The 21734-nt window shown below is 41.5% G+C and overlaps 1 protein-coding gene across 1 annotated transcript; it reads right to left on the minus strand.

The window, feature by feature from the left end:
* Positions 1 to 508: 508 nt before the first annotated feature.
* On the minus strand, positions 509 to 21285 carry stox1 (storkhead box 1). Its single transcript, XM_062431025.1, has 4 exons — positions 20955 to 21285; positions 4525 to 4677; positions 1707 to 4392; positions 509 to 1078 (listed from the first exon to the last, which is right to left on the minus strand). The coding sequence occupies exons 1-4, from the start codon at positions 21283 to 21285 to the stop codon at positions 925 to 927; spliced, it is 3324 nt and encodes a 1107-aa protein (XP_062287009.1). The 3' UTR covers positions 509 to 924.
* Positions 21286 to 21734: the final 449 nt, after the last annotated feature.

The following is a 21734-nucleotide window of genomic DNA, read 5'->3' on the forward strand; positions in this document are numbered from 1 at the left end:
AGTTGGAGGTCAGACTTCAGTAGCCTGTTGAGATAGACACTCAAGGTTGGGATCTACCCTCACTGCAACCTTCAGAAGTACTCAGGGCTTATCAGCCCTGGGGGTACAGGGTGATGTCTGGTTTACATCACTGATATTTACATTAGGGATGGTACTGAAACATGTTTTTTTAACTAATGCAAGTGACATTTTCTTCCACCCACAGATAAAGCAAGCTATCAATAAAACTGATTAAGCTTTAAAGACATTTTAATGGAAGTTGACAGTTGTATTATGTGGTGTCCTTAAATAAAATTATAAATGCCAACAATTGGCCAAAAGTAATTTTAAAAATACTGTCTTCTGATGGGCAATAGTGATACAACAGCACTTACAAGTAAAGACTTGAGTAGGAACATTCTTAGGTTGGTGGTAAGTGTTCCTTCATAGGAAATTAACTCATGACAAGAAAGACACTGTGGATGACATGTACAATTTTATTTGAAGTAAATTGCTACAAGAAAAGAAGAAGGAAATGCTAGGACACGTGTTATTGCTATTATGGTCTTTTTAAGCAATAGGGCATGTAGAGAAAGAAACTACATTTATATCACAGAAAAATGCTGTCTAACACCACATGCATTTAACTGCAAATATTCATGGTAGTCCACGAATGGATAAATCTTAGCATATTACTTTAAAAAAATATTTACAAAAAAGAAATATATATTCTGTACATCTGTACATAGAACGTTGTTTCAAGTGTCAAGATCTGGAGGTAAGCAACAATGTGCTGACCCTCCTTTTTGGATATGTTTCCAACAGTAAACAACAGTTGCATAGAAATGGAAATATAAGCTCATGGTTTTGGCCTTTTCACACTGAGTTGTGTGAAGGGATCTGTCAACTCCAACTCCATAAAGCTTCACAGAGTTCTCAGGTCTGCTATACGTTCATGACAGGAGTAAGCTGAAGCAGTGAGCTCTGTGGTTGAATGGCACTGCTCTTTGAATGCAGTTTCTCCATTTTTTGTAAAAACCCTCTCCTTTTGAGACCCTCCAGGATGACAGTGTTGCTGGACGCCAGACTGACACGGGTCCTGTAGGGGAAAAAGTAGGCTTGAGGTTGATATCTTTTATAAATATGCCATTTAAACAAAGTGACGTGTTCCTGCATTCCATCAGTCAACCTATATATTAGGGTGCACAGCGAGTTCAATGTCAGAAAATAAGTCTTTTCTTTCTCTCCGATTTTAACAAGAGAATTTAAGTGCTGCACAGCAATTACACTTAATTATCAAAATGACTCCCTTCTGTCCAAATACTGGAAGCTATAATTGGTCACAAGGTGTTTGTTCAGGTTTATTGCAATGTACTTGAAAGGAAAAAACACAAATTGGAGTATAGCCAACCACTGATGAGTAACCCAGAGGTTAACTCACCTTACTACAGTGTTTATTTTGCCTGCATAAAGCTCCTCCAGAATGTAGTGGGGTAGATTGTGGGTTGGGTTCACAGCAGGAGAGATAAGACATGAGCCTGATGTGTGAAAACTAGTAAACACTAACGTGAAGGGAAAGTGCATTTGGACTAAGGGATTCAAATAATTTCTTTTTTGGTGGACCTTGTTTTTATTTCATAAAAAACCTTGGTCTCAAAGTGAGCTATGATAGGGAAACAATATTACAGTAACAGGTAATGTACACAACAAGCAAGGGAGGCACTCACCGTGGAGAATCTATGCCACTGTCTCCTGTGATGCTCTGGTTCTCTCCCAATTCCACTGTTTCCCCATTCTCTACCCCCCTTGCTCCAGTGGGCATACTCAGACCAGCTCCTTGGGTCAAAGGAGTTCCCCTATCACCAAAATCGTCCTCTTGCACTTCCTCCACCTCAGCAGTCCAGTGAGTAGATTCGCCATCGCCTTCATCGGCGGACTTACGGACTGTCTCAGTGTCTGATTCTATCTCACTTGTCTGGCAGTAGTCAAAGATGCTGCTATCTGCAACCCCAGAGGGCTTGGGACAGTCTACATCAAGGTTGGACTCATGGATCAATATTCCTTGCCTGGGGCTGGGTTCACTTTGGGCTCCTGGTGATCTAGTATTCTGATGGTGTTGGTGGAGTCTCCAGCTGGTCTCTCCAGGTCTGCTGGGGCTGAGGGAAGCTTCCCTCTGGGTAGCTGAAGGGATGAGGTCTTTGAAGGCATTTTCCCTTGAATCTTGAATTAAGGGCACTTGTTGAAAGTTGGAATTATAATAATGATTGTTGGGTCGCTGATACTGCAAGTCAGATTCATAGTTATGGTAAACTGACTGGGGTTGATGGTAGTCCACAACATCTGTTTGGTAAACCTTTGCCATATCAATAATCTCTTCCTCATTCAAACACAGGGAGCTGCAGGCATCTTCATCCTCCTGTTCAACTGCTCTCTGATAGAGCTTTTCGTCGTCCTCTATAAAGGCATCCGTGTCTGATATTGAGGGAGTGCTGTCAGCTATTGGTACTCCTTGACCCATGGTCCTTTGCTCTCTATTACTGATAGTGATGGTTCTTAGCTCCATCTGTCCTTGGGTGACTGTGGTTTCACAGAACTGATGGTGTGAAGAGAGCTCATCAGGCCTCTCCATATCATCCCTCTGTGGGTTGAGTCTGAGGGAGTGCCTCCGCTGTAAAGAGGGTTTGGGCCAGGGCAGAGCTAGATCATATGAGCAGTTTATGACAGACTCATAGGGATGGGTAGGGAGAATGGCATCAGTGTGGGTGTACTGTTGGGTGTTAGAGAAGCCATCATCTATAGCTGGGTTGTGGTCTGGTACACTCTTATATTCTGCCTCTTTAAATGGTCCATTTTTGCCTTCTCTCTCACAGGTCTCCCTGCTGTTTCCTTCCCTCTGATGCCGAACCTTGTCGTCTATCCGTAGCGTACTGCTCTGTGGATACGCTGAGCTGTAGTCCAGTGGCAGCTCTCTGTTGAGCTTCATGTCTGGTTGGAGCAGATGATCAGCAGTAAAATCCCTCTCATGGATACAGTCATATCTGTCCTCCGATGTAGGGGATTTTCCTGTATGGTCTCTGTCTGCTACGATCACTTTGGCTCGATGTGGGTCCCACGATTTGGAACGGTGACTTGTTCGTTCCTTCCTCCCTGACCCTGAAGCCTTGCCTTCCTTCACCTCTCGCCTCCGATGCTCTCTGTTGATGTTGGGAGGAATTACAATTTCAGCTGGGTCTTTGTTTGAATGAATCTGGAAAGGGTTTTCAATGCGTTTCTTATAAAGAGCTTTTGCCTCCACAGCTCCGCCATCTTCCACTTGATCTGGTTCATCAAAAGGGATTTCCACTCTGAGCCGAGTAGGGGTCAAATCCTCCCTCTCTGGATAGTCATCCGCACATATGGGAGCTTTACCCTTAACCCTCTCCTTCTCCTTTTCCCTCTGTTTCTCTTTGGAGGAGTGGGCCCTCCTCTTGCTGCGGGAGGCTTTCTGACCAGATCTTTTCCCTGCCCCTGCTTTATGGGAGAAGTGATGCCTAGATTTTGAGAATGTTAGGATCTCAGTAGAAATTCCCTTGTCTACTCCTTTATCATCTTTATCCAAAGCCTTGTCCAACACTCTGTCTATTCCCCTGTCCCTCCTCTCTTCCAGCTTCTTCATTAAGACTGTGTGGCGTGTCAAATTATCCACAGTCAGTTCAGGGTTGATGCGTTTGATGATGGCATGCTCCAGGTCACGGGGTAAGTTGTTCAAGTCGTCCTCGTCTCTTACTGGCCACTCCTCTGGAGGGAACTGACCTGAGAATGATGCATACTCCTTCTTTGGCTTCTCTTTTTTACCTCCATTCCTTCGGAACAAACTGAGACCAAACTTCCTCCCTGGTTTGGTGTCTTTTTCTTTACGGCTAGTGGCATTAGTAGTTGCTGTAGTTTTGCTAATCTCACTTGCCTGACAATCTGCTGCTGTGGAGGTGGACTGATGCTGCACTGTAGGCTTGTGATCTAATGGTCGAGGCCACTTTAAGCTCTTGCCTGTGCACTCACTTATGGAAACAGAGACAGAATGCTGGTCTGGGACAGTGGACGGAGGGACGGTAGCTGTTACAGTAGTGGAGGCGATATTCGCGGTTGTTTGGAGAGGGCTGAAGCAGCTGCAAGACTTGCAGTGTGCCACAGGGGGAGTTTGAGTGCTCTCAACACAGGCATCATTGCTCAATAGGTAAGTGATGGGAGGTGGCGATGGAGGGTCATCTGCTGAACCAGAAGTCCACCAGTTCTTCTCTCGGACCATGTTGTTGGTGATAAAATAGGTCTGAGGCGTGACGATGAAGTAGCCCTCGCCTGTGTGGTAAATTTTTCGCTCCTTGATGAGATTGCCCAGAGCATTGTAAAGGATGTCCTGAGTGGGGATGGTTATCCCTGAGATATAGGGAAAAAATAGATGGTAGAACAACAGGCAATCAAGAGGACAAATAGTGTCTTGTTTAAGAGTATAAGTATAATAATATGAATTATGTAACAAGCAACAAAAGGTTATATTTTTTGATTTACCTGGATGTGCTTTGCTCATGTAATTGATAAGTGCTTCCTGGTTGACTGTGATTTCGGAGGAGTTCATATCTGAGATAACTGAGCACAACACCTCAGCCAAGGGAATGAACTGGGACTGGGGTACAGGGGACATCTGCACTGGGGACAGGTCACCTGCAACATATGGATACACACACATACCAGCGGATTATTGAGTGAAACAGGTGGGCCTACTGCAGTACACACAAACACACCTGGGCTAGAAAGGTCTCTCTGACTTGTCCTGCCAGTGAAAACAACTCAAAGTACTGATGTTGACATTCCTCCCCTAACCACCTTCTAAATCATGACCGAGGTGGTCTATTTATGTGAGTTATATGAACCATGCCTGACTGCTTTTGAAATTCCATCAGTACTGGGACAGACCACAGAATTCCATTACTCCCACAGAAATGACCACAGGTCTGCCTGCTGGGCAGATCAGATATCCTGCCCCCCATATCATAAGGCCTTACATGTCTAGGAGGTGCCCTTGGACAAACATGTTACTAAAAGTGAGAGAGAATAAGAAAAAAGACAGACACAGTCTTGGACACGTTTTGTCTTTGTAAAAATAGTATGAAACTTGTTCCATACAGTGTACCCCACATCAAAATCTCACCACTATGACTGACTCTGAGGGCAGACAGCATTCCTCTAACATACAAACAAATTGTGGGAGCCCATTAGACAGAGACCACAGAGCCTTTAAATCATAAATAAGCTGCTTCTTAATGCACACCAGACATTTTAGAAACATTTAATTTCAGTCAACAGAGTTTCACACATAGAGACATAATTGAAGCAACATGCTGTGTCTAATTCACTTAGGCAAACAGGCTTTTTTTGTGTGAGCTTCAAGTGGGAGGCCTACAATGATGAGGGTGGGATGGGATATAGATATTAGTGCCACAAAGACCTTTCCAAACCCCATTAATAGGATAGAACATCAAAACTGCATGTGGACTTTGACACTGTTGTGTTTCAATAAATGGTTGCCTCACCGGGTAACATAAAAATATCTAATTTAGTCAATGTACTATGTTGTTCAGAGACACGCACCAACGGAAAGTACCAGCCTGTGCAGGGACATGTACGCTTTCGTATTGAACACATATTTTTCTTCAAGGTGAGGCAACTACAAAGCAATGACCAACTTCCTCAGTTCAACATTTCCAATCAAGACATCCAAAAAATAGCACCATAGTCAATACCAGCCATTACAGATGCAACATTTTGGATCCCACAAAGATTATGGGAAGAAGTGCTGTTATTGGCATGTCAAACAAAAGGATGGATTACACATAGAAGAAATGTTTATCTTCAAATGTAAGACTTTAGGTGGTTCGTTTTAGGTATACAGAAGAGCTCATAATGGCTATGTTTATGTTAAGATTAGAGGTGGCAGTGGCGATGGGGTTAGACTAAACTTTGATGTAGTTAAGGTTAGGATAAGAATGTGGATGGGATTTTTGCAACTACTGTGGGATCCATAAGAATGCATTACGCACCCCGAGCAATAATATAAAAGGAGACAAATATTTGCTTAGCTGCTGCAGCCTTTATTTAACAGCTATTTATTTTATATAGTTGCCCACCAAAATCTGTGTCTTAGATGAATTCTCCACAAAAATACACAAACATAGAAAGCACAAAGAGTGATGTTTACTAACGAGAAGTGAGCAAAACAAACCAGATCCCACTGCTGATGAATGATTAGCATCTGGGCTGGATCAAGACAAACTCCCTTCATATGAAGGGCAGACACAAGGGCACGAAATTAACCTAACCCACGGGACTGGAAAATTGGTTTTAGTTAATCAGCTACACCTCATTAATGGGTGGAAGAGAGGATAAACAATAAAATGGTGATACACAAAAAAGTGGTAACTGGTCTCTACCGGCTGTATTCAGTTTCATTTGGTTCACTTACAGCCAGCTGACAATTGTTGAGGGACAGTATGCAATACTAGTGGTAAAAACTGGAGTGCAATCTGTAAAAATACCACACACATATAATTAAATTCAACGAGATAGCCAGAAAAAGTTCCAACTTCTTTTTGTTATTGACAGAAATATTTCCCCAAGTGATTTCAAGTTTCCAGTTATACTGACAATAACACTTTGTGTTTTTTGTATTTGTGTACGTGAATTCTGACATAAGCTCCAACATGTGGCGTGTGACTGTGAATGATTCTCCCATCAACCCCAGGGCATTCAGTAAAAACACTGCCAAGCTCACTCTTGATGTAAACTAAACATTTACAACACTCACGCTTGAACCACTTATGTCCAAGGCAGAGAAAATAAACAACTAATCAAATGACAGAACACACACGCACCACACACATACTGATGGCCTGCTAATAACCATTGTTTGACAAGAAATGTGTAATCAGTCAAATTCACTTTTTCGGTGCTGAAAAAAAAAAGTACTAACACAAAAGAGAAACCTTTTCCTTGCTGTAATGTATTACACGCATAAGCCTCTCATTCTCTGCTTTAGTTTAATTTTAAAAGTTTTATCATCAGTAAGGAGCAACTGAGGCAAAGTGAGTAAAAAAACAATTACCAGCTCACCAAGCTCACTTAAGGCTCACAGATCAGGGGTCTTTCTTTGTAAAACTGATCCTATGACACACAGAGGGATTGTAAAAAATAACATCTGCCTTCCGCCGGCTCCAACAGAAGACGCTAATCTGACTTAACCTCAGAGCGGATATCTCAATAGCAGTCTCCCTGGGCAGTGAATTAGTGCAGCTGACTTGGCTTTTCATTGTTGGAAACTTCCTATAGGAATCTGTCTGGCAGGCCGTCCACATAACAACCACTTAAAACCACAAAAGAGGAGAAAGGTCAGCAAAAATATGATAGGGTCAGAGGAGGGGAAGACAAATAATTAATATCTTAATCGCTTACTAAAAAACACTAAACCCTGAAAAGGACTTCCTAACATTTATGCACAGAGGTAGTTTTAATGGATCTGTGTCTGACTGTATCCTGGTTCAAAGCAGGATATCCTGACAGACACCTGCTGACCTGATTTGTACTTCTATGGGAGTTAAAAACAGAATTAGCTTCATGCAGTATTTTGTTTTCCACATACCATTTCATTAATACAGGTCTAATGGAAGCACTGACGACAACAAAAATGGTACTGGCAATGTAGATGTGAGACAGAAGACCAAAATACACCTTCAGCAGTTTATTTGTGACTGAACCTAGGTGGGAAAATGTTGGTGGAATAGAGGGATGGGCCTGGCAGAGGATTAGTGTTTATTGAGTCTAACATTAGCAGGCGTGGCAGTCAGGGAGGTTTACTCTTGAAACCGTCTTCTCTCTAGGGGTAACGGACCTCTGTGTTCCTGTAATCTAAGACCGGGCCACCGACATTACACTCATTGTCATACACAGCATGAATACCCTCCTGGGTGCCATGGCAACCTAACCCTGTGCCACAAGGAAGAGGGAGGAAAACATTTGCCAGACAGACAAACAGGAGATGAGACTTGTGTTGAAGAAAAGTTAGGAGCAACTTTTCAGTATAACCCCTTAAAGGAGCAGTCCAACAATTTTATATGTCAAAGTCAGTTTGTTTATCATGGTCGTATAATGTCTTCTGTAGCTCTGGAGGAGGTTTGTCAAGCTTGAAAAAATTACCCTGATGATACCATAGTGATGTCATCAGGCTTATCTGACCTTGTGTTTGGGGACTATAAATTTACAACAGAAAACTGGGGGTGTGAAGTTTGAAAGATGTGGGTGTTTACCGGGCAGGGAGGGTCAAATGAAAAACACCAAGTTGCATTATGGGAAGTGTAGAATCCAGTATTTGTGAAGATAAAATGTGATCATTTTTTACATGTCTGTAAGTTTTATGGAAGCCCAACACTAAATTTCTGCACTAACCTTTTGAAGTAAAGCAACAACTACTTGTGATTCACCATCACAGATTTATATATGCAAAGAGGTGAACACTTCAGAGGTAGGAATGTAATATTTTTCTATATACATCATCTTATGACCTTCAAAATTGTATCTTGAGTATCAAAGTCAGAATTGCTGGTGCAATGCATGCTTTATATGCTGGTTTAGATTAAATAAACCATTGCAACTTAATATAAAGAGACTGAAATCTTACTTTAAATCATATCCACTAGAACATTGGGGGATTTTACAGATCAAAATGTTGCCTCAAAAAATAGAAGAAAATTATTTATTGGGAGCTTAACAGTGTGCAGACCTCACTGCTTCGTGTCCCGCAAATCACCAGAACATTAAAATCAAGTGACACAGACTGCACAATTTTCTGCTCCACACAGAGCTAGAAATGTACATTTCTTGCCATGTCATAAACTTTCCACGTGAAAATAAACTGATGCCTGGGGGATAAAAATGAAAAATGTCTGAAGCTGTCTGCTCAGATTGTGGAGATGATTGACAGAGACCTTCTCTCCTCTATCCCCGCTGAGATATTTTGAGCTGCTGACACTGATCAATGCCACATGTATTCACATGGCTGTGTTGTTAACTGGCCTCAGAGCCGCATGAGTCCCATTTCATATGTGATTACATTACTTACCTCCAGTCTCTTGGAGGAAAATACCAACACATCACACTGTATAGTACATGCTGTAAACCTGCCATGAGCTTCAGTGCTGAATATTTCCGACTAAGTCATGTTTAGTCTGAAAGTCATGCTATCTCTAACTTATCTTTACGGAGAGAAAGGAAAACAATCCCTCTGATAATGAGTGCTGTAATGTGAGGGTCAAAATGATACAAATAATAGGATATTTCAAGTTGTGCACCAATGCAAACCCCAGCAAAGTTTCTCTGCAGTCTGACCTCTTAATCAGTGGTAATATGGATGGGGAATTATGTCACCTCTAACATTTGGCATTTAAAGCCCAGAAGTAACAGTTGATCTGTAAAACTCACTTTGGTAACTGTTTACAACACACACACCTTCCAAAACCAACCAGACATATGAAGCGAAACTTAATTTTGATCACAAACATGCGGTCAAGTACACAACAAAGTCTTCATGCTTGTTCATCATTGTATATTTCAACTATTTAGCTGACGTTTTTAATATTTTACTTGACATTTGCTAATGAGTACAGCAGCTTCTGCTCTGTAATCACTACCAGCACTTGATAATAGGAAACATGTGAACTACAGTATTGTATCGTGCAAAGAAAAACTGTTTTTAATTTGCATTCCAGGAAGCTTCCTTCAAATTTTGCGACATAGCACTTTAAGGTGAAGTGTTGGTCATAATGCTGTGGGTTTTTTTAGCCACTCAATGGCTATGGCTCTTTGGATGGCAACATTTGTCAATCATATGTCTTTGCTCCAGACTGAACAAACCACCCACCACAAGACTCATCTAAAGTACGGAGGGGATCTAAATGAAAAGGAAGCTCATTCCTGAAGATTAGACAGTCTAGCATCTACAGATTTGGACAGATAGGAGATTAAGTATGCTTAGGCTGTAATGGGGGACCAGAAACCAAAGCAATAAAGATGGTTGCACAACTTGCACCTGAATCTTTGCCTTGACCTTTCACCTTTATGCTATCACAGATAAATCTCACTGAAACATCAGGCCTGTTGCCGTAATCTCTCATTCTATGGCTTCTTTGGATACACACACACACACTCGCAGTCAAACAAACACACACACACACACACACACACACACACACACACACACACACACACACACACAAACACACACACCATCTTGTCTCATCCTGCTATCGTCTAATCTTTTAGGCTCCAGTACGCAAACAGGCTAATCTTCTCTCTCCCTCATTAAGGACACACTACATGGCATTCAACATGAACTTGAGGCCAGCCCACAACTGAAAAAACCCTCCCTGTCTCCCAACGATGGAGACCTTGTGAACGACACACTTGCATGAATCTGAAGCCTGTCCATGAATGATCTGAGTTAGGTCTCTGGCGAGTCAATGTCAAACATTTATACAGTCAGATTTAGTGTAATGGGAAGGGATGTCAGCGTTTATTCATGTCGTGACTCTCTCCCAGTCCCACGACCACCTCTCTTTGTTTTGCTTCTTTTTTTCTTTTGGACTAGCAGCCCTCTGTGACACCGCCCTCCCCTTCTTGTGTGTGTGTGTGTGTGTGTGTGTGTGTGTGTGTGTGTGTGTGTGTGTGTGTGTGTGTGTGTGTGTGTGTGTGTGTGTGCATCATGCTTTTAAAAGAGCTTTTATGAGTTTGTGTCTTTCTGTTCCACACAGATGTGGGAGTTGCAGTTAAATGGCCCAATAAACTGAGTGAAAAGATCCCTTCAGAGAGCAATCACAGCCCAACTGTCCCAACAACCAAACCTCACCCAGTCTAACAACACTGCCCTTTCCTGTCCTTCCACTCTGAAAGCACTTGGAGTTAAACTGTATGACCATCAACAAGTATTTGCAATAAATAGTGGTTTGTGAATATACTTTATAAATCACTTGCTTTATGTACATGGCATACCTGATTACAGTTGGCAAGATTTTATCAACACAACTGCAACCACCTCACTTAAAATCACATCAGTGAGCAATAAAATAGACAGACTGAGCTGCTGGTCATTTTACAGCTTTATTGATTGGTTCACAACAATAAAACCAGCATTTCTACCCAAACTTGAAGGCATTATATAACTGACCCGGCTTTACTATCCCGGCCTGGTGGCTTGCGTTTAAATATTAAGTGAAGCATTTAAGTGGGAGGCAAAGAGAGAAATTTGGACTGTGCCCTTTTGTAATCAGTGTTTAAGAAAATGCGTTAGTTGGCAGGTTTACGTGGAAATGCAAACTTACCAGAATGTCACATCTAAGTGTAAATAGTACTCATTATTCAACAGAGGGAAAGATAGTACTAATAACATTTATATCCAAAATATTCTGGATGTACAGTAACCGCTGCAATGCCATGACTGGAGACGATTCATGAGCTAAAACGTTGGGCTATGAGGAGAAACACAGGCAGGCTTTGTGTTGACTCACGTCACCATAGAAACCTTTACTGTGGCAGCGACCTGCCACATGCAATACAAAGCCAAGGAGAAAGAAGAAACAGCAGCACAAGTGTAGTGTGGGTATCTCTAAACCAGTTATAGCTTTGAGACTCACTTTGCCAAACCAACCCTTTGACATTTAATGTATGATGGCAAGAAAGTATAAACAGACAGTGACTAAACTTCTCAAACTGAAATTCATAGCCTAAAACATCTATAGTCACATAGTTGGTCACCGCAGACTTGGCTTCAAACCCCTGCAGCTGTAATAGCATTAAACAATGTTTTTACCATCTGATTTACAATAGGCACTATTTGAATAGCAATCCAGTCCAGACCATAACAATTAAATGACCTGGTACTGAACTAGTGCACAGAGACCATGTTATCATGGTCTTGTGAACAGGAAACACACCTTACCAGGTGTTCAACACAGGACCTGTACAGTGTGGAGGAAGACAGACGTGTATTTATAGCACAGCCCAAAGTTCTTTGTGTAATATGGTACCAATATACAGTGGTGTAAGGAGACTGGATTTAACTTTACCTACACTTTTTCCCCCCATCATTTTCCCCTCATACGTCATCCCTCCTCAGACTTGATGAGATACACCCCAAAGTATCTGGCTCTCATCATGAAAATGAACATTACCCCAGTCTGCCAGTGCTGTTTCTGCCAGACGTCTCCTATCACCCAGACATTTACACATAGACCACAGTACCTTTCCTTTGTTCATTAGTACCCATATGCATGTCTTTAACATTTTCTGTTGGAATTATGGCAATGTCTTCAGCCTCTTCCTATGCCAATTTTGTCGCAATCGCCATCTTGACTCCATCCTAATGTCTGATGTTTTCAAGATGTTTTATGGAATTGAGAAGATTGCGAGAGGAGGTGGTTACTCATGCAAAGTCCCATTTCTCTGTTGCTGTCCAGAAAGCTTTGTCACAAAACACCTCACATTAACTTATTTAAAATCAACATCTGGACACAAAGCTTCATATTTCTTTTAGTAGTGACCAGTTAGCCCCATTAAGGGCCTGATTTACTAAGATCCCAAATAGTGGGTACTAAATTGTGTGCGTTTTGCGGGTGATCTACTAAGAATAATTGCGTAAATGAAAACAGGTGCAACGGGGTGGAGACAGCAGTATTTAAATGAGGGTTTTGCGTGTCTTTATGGAGAGTTTGGACGAGCAGAAAGCTGCAAGCGCAAATTGAAATGTGATCAGATTCTAGTGGAAGAGGCTAACAAATATATTGAGTTATAACAAAAACAAATATTACCAGAAAAACTGACATATGGGAGAGTATTTGTGACGAAGTCAATGCTGTTAGTAAAACCAAAAATATTCCATTCCAAAAATATTAACACAGGTGGAAAAACTCCGTCCTGTGCGTATTCTGTAATTGTGCCTCCGTCTCCTCCTCTCCACAGTGACAAAAGTCATCTGTACCCAGTGCGCAGCCGGTTAATACCTGCCCTTCAAAAGGTATTATTTATAGACGCAGTTAGCGTCAGAAAAAATACCTTCAGGTTTGGTAAATCACAATGCGCGTGCTAAATAACATATTTGCATTTTCTCCTCCCTGTATTTTGCACACTGGGGTTGAAACGCCCCATATTACGTATTCATTATGGCAAACATACTAAATGGACAGCGCGTACTATCTTGCACAGTTGAAAGATGCAAACCTCAGTGCACTGCATTAGTAGATCAGCTTGCACATTTTTTGCAGGTGATGTCAAGTTTGCACACGTTTTTACACATGCAAACCTTTAGTAAATCAGGCCCTAAGTGTTCTTGGTGTTCTTGATATTCTGACTAAATGTATTCATTATCACTGCCACAACAAAGTTAAGTACTTATCTCAATTCACCACAGTTGATAATAGAATAGAATAGAATAGAATGTCTTTATTGTCATTTTACAAATCACAACGAAATTGAAATCGAGCCAAGTGCACCAAAATTTGACAATCCTGAAGTACCACATTAACAAGCTAAACCAGGAAAAATAGTCCCATTGGCCCATAAATTGACAAAAGTGACCTTAAATGAACTGGCCTTTGTGGTGACTTTTAAACTGTGGTTGATAAAAAAGATAGAAAACTAAGATATCAGTTTTATTAAGGCAGGAAATAAAGTCTGTGCCTTAGCCAGACATTCTGCTGATCCCTCCGAGTGCATTTATACAGCACTTTTCTAGTCTACCGACCACTTAATGCGCTTAACAACACATGCCAACATTCATCCATTCATACACCAATTGGCAGAGGCTGCCATGCATGGTGCCAACCTACTCTTCAGGAGCATTATAGCACTTTATATTGTTTCTAGTGCTCACTCTCGCATTCATACAATTTGGGGTTCCTGCTGTAGCTCCTGAGACACAGCTGCACTTGGCTTACCTTCCAAGTAAATGCACTTTCTTAATAAGGAATGCAAAATTATAAATGCATTTATAGCTCCTGCATTAACTTGAACATTTTGTATGGTATATTTTACACGGAAGCAAAATGACATTTCAGTACCAGAAGTAAATAGACAGATAAACATCTGTAGATCGTTTTAAAGTTAATAATTTAAAAAAAAATCAGCACCAAATGGCATGGAAAGCTGCTTGTCTTCTCTCATTACATAAAGAGGGGAATACATGTGTCATCAGTAATCATCAGGTCATCTCCAAATCATCTCAAGATGTTTCTTTACAGGTATTCTCAGTTTCTTTTCTAGTCAATCTGGATTCCAGTCTGGTAACATGTCACACTATTTCAATGCTAAGGATGCTTGTTTGTGCAGGACAACATTGTGCTGCTCTATTTACTGATGCTTTATCATATGTCAGTGATTCCCTCTTTTGGTTCAGATTCAGTTCTATGAGACTTGATTCACTATACCTTGTTGGTTAACACCAGTATGAAAACATGTCTTCAGTTGTGTGTAGGAAAAGGTGTTCCACAAGGTTCAACTTTACATTCTTTCTTGATCACAATTTAGATTATAGTGTGTAAACTTCAAATAACTGTACAACACATAGTTCTTCTTTTTCATGACACATTTTCACTGTTTCACTAATGATGAAAGTGACCCATGCTCATCATTTCAATCTCTTACTAACCACTGAGCCCAGAAATAAGCAGGAGCTTCTAGTTTCCCCAGTCTTATCACCATGTGGCTTTTCCCCACTGACATCCTGTCAACAAAACATATATAGTATACACAACTTAAGAGGGTGTGCAAGCTTTCCAGCAGATCCACACCCCTTAATCAAGAGTGATGGCATGCATTGGATGCAGATGAAACCCATTTCCTCCTGTGTAACTCAGCTCATACTGCAGATTTCTGTGTTTATTATCCCTGAATTTAGAGGAGAGCTCCCGTCCAGTGTCTGCTATATGATCTACTCCCCTCTAATGCCCTACACTGGTCAGCACACAGCTCTGTCCGTAATCCATGAAAGTATCTTTCACTCTTGAAATACATTAATACAGCACTTTGCTATCACAGAGCCAATGTTAGCATACCAGTCCATTTATCAGTGCTAAATGAAGCCAAGAAAACATCCTGTCAGGAAACTGAAAAGTAATACTAATACCAAATTTAATGCAATATAGCCTCACTCCTGTGCCGTCCCATTTGTCTGACAGGAGAATGAATGAAAATAAATCCCATGAGGGAAACCTAAGCGGCCGCTGACAGGGTGTCTAAGCTGAGGGATATAGTGGAAACTCCTCAACTGTTATTGTTGGCAGCGCTCCACTCCACCGCTACGGGTGAGCCCAATATTTGGGTCGATACAGAGGCTGACATGCCTGATTCGCATCAGGGGTGAGCTTCCTGTTCAATGGGAAAGGATGTGGCTAACAAATGATGTGCTGAGAGCCATGCACGCATACATGCAGAGTCTCTAACACATGGAGGGTCAAGTCTGAGAATAGAGGTCAAGGTTTCCTCATATCTGACCGGTATAATAAACTTTTTACAAGTGCAGGAAGTAGAAAGCAAGACATTGAACTGTAGATACGTGCAGACACACATGCTTGGCCCTAACATTGTCACAGAAAGTGAAAACAAGAGTGATGCTTGTAGCCTAATTAAGTTAAACGAACAATGCAATTTTAAAACTCAACAAAGCCGCACATAAATCACATAGGCTGCTTTTCTATCCATCACATTAAGTCAAAACCTTTCATGTTGCAATTCCATTAACGTCCAGTCAACTGTTTATTTAGGATAGATGAAATTAAAAGTCCTTTGATCTAGAAAATCTGTGCTCAGACAGTCAGGCAGAGGAACCTCCACACTGCTGGGTGCAAGCGGATTTAGTATATGATTACCATCAAAAACATTCCAGCTCTGTTTTTGGAGAGAACATTCAGGAGAACAAGATTTGGATCAACCGCTGCAATAATACAGACTCTTCATCATTTTCAGCCTGAATAAGAGCAGCATATATTTTGTGCAACAGCCTAATGTCATACTATAAGCGTCAAGGGGGCTGGAGAGTCAAATCTTTAACCAATATTATTTGAGAGCAGCTCAGATAGCAGCCGTAAGTGAGCAGAGAGGAACAAATCTCACACAAATGTGCTTCTGTGAATGTTTCCCCTCATCAATCTATTTGTAACCAGAAATAAAACACAGCCAATACATTATGAATTATAAGGGCTCTTTAACACACCATCACCCAGCACCAGGAGCTGAACTGACCAGTGAGTGAAGAACACCTGGATACTGTATTTATGTTTTTAATGCTCTGCTTACTTTCTAAAAAATCCTCTGAAGCTAACTGACCGCGGGGTGGCTTGTGAGCAGGAAGGGTGTAACCTTTGACCTATGCTGCTTAGATAGGACAGGGTGGGCCATTTAAACCTGGCGAGGCCCGGCAAGGGGGTGTCATGGCTAATAAGCTAACATCTGGAAGAGTTATGACCATTAGTGGAGCGCTTTGAGACTTTGACAAAATACCCTCATGAAAGGAGACACCCCTTGTGTGAAAACACAACACTTTCAAGTGAAAAGTAAAGGCCAGAAACAAGCCTCTATGAGCAGGCGAGCTCAGGAAATGATCTCAAGAGTAAATGAAGCATTTCAGGAATGCTTCACCACCTTATGGTATGGTGAGTTAAATGAAACATACCATTTAAAAAGGAAACTTAGCTTAAAAGCTGCAGCAAAGCTGTGTCCCTAGTACTTCACAAATAAGACCCTACAGTATGTCCACACTGTCCAAACTGCTTTCCATGGCAAAAGTGAGTGGCCCGTCCAGAGGACTCATTCACGTCCATGTTCAAAGTGGATGAAAGTAGTTTGCAGAGGCTGATTGTAGGGAGGATACAGGACACCTCATTACACCACTCACTGACTCTGTATAAATGTTTCATCCTGCCACAGACACAATAGTGTGACTCTAAATAATGCAGAGGAAGCTAACAGTCATTATGAAGACTCTGGTTTCGACAGGAGAGCCTGAATGGCCCTCCTGTTGAATTTTGTGTTTTTTTTTTCTTTCTAATAAGTGAATCTGTGCATAATAATTTAGTTAAAAACAGATTAATGAAATATGGTTCAACATTTTGGGAAATACACTTGGCAGGAGTTAGACAAGATTGATGCCACTCCTGTGTTTATCCATCACATATGGAGACTAGCCTGACTCTCACCAAAAAAAAATCCCCACCACTACCTCTAAATCTAACTAATTAACATGTTGAATATCATTTATTTAATCTTAATCAGGCTAGATATTTCTCCTTGCCTCTGGTGTTTATGCTTAACTAAGGTAATCCCAGCTCTGTCTCCATAGTTAACACAGACATGAAAGTGTGCTCAATCTTCTTGTCTAACTCTCTGCAATAAAAGTATTTGACATGATGACAAACTATTTCTTTATGGCTCTCCAGTGAGTAATAGTAGTAAAACTAGTAATATGACTCAGTTGATAATAATACAACTGGAAGAGTATGAAAAAAATATGTAAACTCAAGCTGGTGAAGAAAAAAGGCTCACAGTAAATTATATGAACACTTTCATCTTATTCAGGTTACAGTGTATATGTAAACATACTCAGCGTCAACAGTCTCAACAAGAAGGATGTGAACTTCTGAGTCCAATCATTATTCGGTTGCTGAAAGGGAGAGAAGGGATGAAGAGATAATTTCAGAGTAAAAGAGGATGAATGAGAAACAACTTGTAGACATCCATGAGTTGAAGCAATGAGGTCAACCCCAGTACCACTGGGCCCCATTCCCACTAGGATAACAACGAAACTTGTTCATACTAACTCCTCACCCTGTCTGTTTACCTCGGCCTAACCTCACCGCAATCCCCTTCTTCCATCAACCCCACCCCTCCCCCCGTCTTCCTCCTTCTCCTCATCTCCTGCACACCTCCCTCTCTTCGTATGCCCCCTCAGAAGAGGCCCGGAGGTGGCTGATGGGCCCACAGAACAATCTGTCTTCACTCAGAACATTAGCACTGATAACCAGAACAGGACAAATGAGGAATTAGCACAATAAATCAAATGTTTGTGTCTGTTTGTGTAGACGTTTCATTTTACTTTTGATATCTCTCTCCAGATATCGATGGAGATGTGCTGTAAGTTAAATATCCTAACTTACAGCACACATGGTTAGTTTTAGCAAACAGCTCCTCAATTAGCCCCTCAACTTTCCTTTAAAAAGTCACGTCTCAACCTTGGTCTGACCTGAGGAAGGAAATAGGGCTGTTTGAAATTCACTGTAACCCATAACTCATAACATTTCTGGTTTCTAGCTGACATATTTATATCGAGACAATGTCAAGGCCTTTAAGTCCATGCATGATATCAATCTCGTAGTCTGACTTCCACAGTCCCTCACTGGCCATGAAATGGAGGGATATTAATCCTGGGTAACAGAAAAGCGGTTGTGGTCGGTAGCCAGTCGCACACTGATTCACTGCTGACCAATTCTGAGTGAGGAAGCAGTAAACTATCCTGCCAACCTGCCAGTGCTGATTTCCATACAAATTATTGTGGTGTAAAGCAGAGGATTTGTTAAAGATCCCCTCCAGACATGTTTTAGGATGTATATAAAATACTCAACTTTGAATAATAACTTGTGTCTGGTGTGTTTTTTTCTACAAAAAAGGAGAAATTATCATGTTAAATCCTCAAAATGACATTTACCCAGTCTCCCTCATTAAAAAATCTAGATATATGAATATGTATTTTATTTCAGAGGTTTTCCTGCTAGACACAAGATGTCGTATACTTGACATAAAATCCATTCTCAGTGTTTATGCACTGTAGGCTTCAAGTTTCCACATCACACTTGTGAAAATTGAATACTGAACCAGGATTGGCCTCCAAACTATTTGTGATGTCACAAATCATGTCAGTTGGCTTGCCCCATTAACTCTTATTTTTGATGAGCACAGCAAAACTTTCCACTTTCAGCAGATAAATGTGAAAGCAGCCTTCTAGCGTCGTACTCTGCACATAAATCATTCTACACATCCAACTGAGGGAACAAAAGGAAAAACACAACAAGTTTCTGGTGTGAAGCTCAAACATATCAACGCTTGCCTCGCATCTGACCGTGAGCTCATACATGTCTCTGTATGTGCTGAGCTGTGCATTGTTTTAAACCCAGTATCACCTTTGTCCCATATGGTGTTTGTCTGTGTGCTGAGTTGAAGCTTAGGGCCAGAAACTGTCTCACAGCGGGAGGACATGTCAGCCTCCACCTCCCCCCTCCTCCGTCAATCCACGCCCTCCCGGGTCTACCCCTGTGTGGTCTCTTCCTCCCCTTCGCATTCCTCGCTTTACTTGTCCGTGCACTGCTCAATCTGGCAGACCTGACAGACTGACACTAAGTCAGCAGGTAAACATCAGCGAGGCCTGCGTCCAGGCAAAATCACACCCAGAGAAAGATGGACACATTATTGGAAAGACAGACTATGAAAAGAGGCGAGGCAGCTGCACCAAAAGACAACTCAGAGACAATGTGTGTTGCCAGGGCATTGTTTCAATAAGCAACCACCAAGAGGGACCAGCTCAACTATCTTCCAAACATTTAAAAAACATACCTCTAAAATTCTTGAATCATGCGGTCGTTGAATTTTACCGGATAATTGTGTATTTTTTGAGAAGAAGGTATTGATTTGAGGCAGACACTTAAAATCAGTTAAACACTTCCTACATGTATATTTGCTGTAACCTACAGTTTGGCATCTTTCTTTCTAAAATAAGAAAGAAATGTGAATAGTCTGGTGTATATCTTCAGAATACTGTTATTACATCTAAAAGCCACACAGGGTTGTCATTTCCTCAAGCAGCCGGTGCTGTCAGGCATTTACAGCCCATGAGATCATGCTATAGGAGGTTGCATAAAGGTTTCCATTTATTGTTTCTGTGCAGCTATATGCAGCTTTAAAACACATCTGAGACAGAGAGCAAGAGAAGAGGAGCAATTAGAGGTAATTACATGGTATACAGAGCTTTTTTAACAAGCTTAAGTAAACAAAACACTGTGTCGACAACAAAGGAGGTGGATTAGTAATGCTTTCCTCTGAATCTCTGCAGATAATATTAGGGGGAACAAATGATCATCTTTTGAGTCTTGTGAGCAGAAGATGAATTTGACAGTGATGGAAAAATAGCAGATGGTGTTGTAACTGATTGGAAACTGGTGAAGCTGTTCACTCTGCAACAACAACATTTTATCCCATTTTTGAAAGGGGTCTTTTGAAAGGAAACTGAATGAAAATTATGTATGACAGCAATTTAGATATGCAAAGAGAAATCATCATGCCATTCTTGTTGTGCCAGGAAGTTTTAAGCCTCCACACTTTGCAACATCCACGAAATCTGAGACTGACCATTTTGACTGACAAATGAATGTCCAAATTTGCGTTTGAGTTAGCAATACACATGGAAGTGAACTGTTGGTTAATTATCTTTTCTTGGATAAAGACTTTTGACATCAAATGTAAGTAAAATGTGTAGTCAGTCCTGATAGAAAGTCAGAGGAGGAGAAGGAGGAGGGGGGTGTTTAACCCTGTTAGCTTCATGTTGTTGAAGGTTTATGGTTTTCACACACTCCTCTCTAAAGTGGTAAACAAATGTTGTGTTGGTTGTGTGACTCTACAGTGTCTCTACAAACACAGTATGCTCTTTTGACTGCGGTAGCTCTTCACTGTAATGTTTTAAGGTCCTGCCATTTTCAATATTCCTATTTGCATTTGAGCATTCTACATGCTGTTTTAGGATATCTGGTAACTTTGTGGACTTCATATTGATATTGCATAGCCTACTACCATTAATACTGCTATATATAAATGCATCATAATATCAGAGGTGACAGCTCATTGACTGGACTGAGGTTACATACCGACAGCTTTAATGATAAATCCCTTTGGTGACCTCAGAGCTCTGCGCATCCACGCTTCTCTCAACACCTCCAGGTTGTTTGCGTTTCCTTGAATGAAAAGCACAAAATTTTCCATCCATCCCTGAAAGTACACTTCAGCTATGGCCTTAACGAGTCTTTTATTCCAAAAACTACGCGAGTTTTGCGCCTTGAAGTCCACAAAAATCTCCTGGCCAGTCGTAGTATTGGCGTTGAGCTTCTCTCCGCCGGCACGCAAACTCTCCTCGTCCGGCCCGAAGACCACGGCGAGAGAAGCGGCGGAGAGTTGGACAACCCGCTGCTGGTGAGACATTTCATACGCCTTTATCGGCTCCAGAAGAGAGCTATCATGCTAGAAATGAAAATGCACTTGTCATAAGGCAGGTTTCCCCCTCTGAAAATCCAGGTAAACGCCGGGATTTGCCACGCATTCCTCTAGTGAGCACTTGAGTCCTGCAGCGACTGAACCAAAGGCGCAGAGGACGGCCGACTGGTTTCTCTCCCCGCTTCCAGGGAAACCAGTGACGGTGGCAGAGAGGAGGAGGGCTCATCAGCCTGATGCTGCTGCCGGGACAGACAGGTAGACCTCCCACCAACTGTTCACAGGTGTGTGTGTGTGTGTGTGTGTGTGTGTGTGTGTGTGTGTGTGTGTGTGTGTGTGTGTGTGTGTGTGTGTGTGTGTGTGTGTGTGTGTGTGTGTGTGTGTGTGTGGAACCTGCCTTACAGGTGTTGTTTCATTTCACTCTTTAAAAAGAAACCACA

The sequence above is a fragment of the Scomber scombrus genome, chromosome 12 (assembly GCF_963691925.1).
Source record: "Scomber scombrus chromosome 12, fScoSco1.1, whole genome shotgun sequence".
Taxonomy (NCBI): Eukaryota; Metazoa; Chordata; class Actinopteri; order Scombriformes; family Scombridae; genus Scomber; species Scomber scombrus.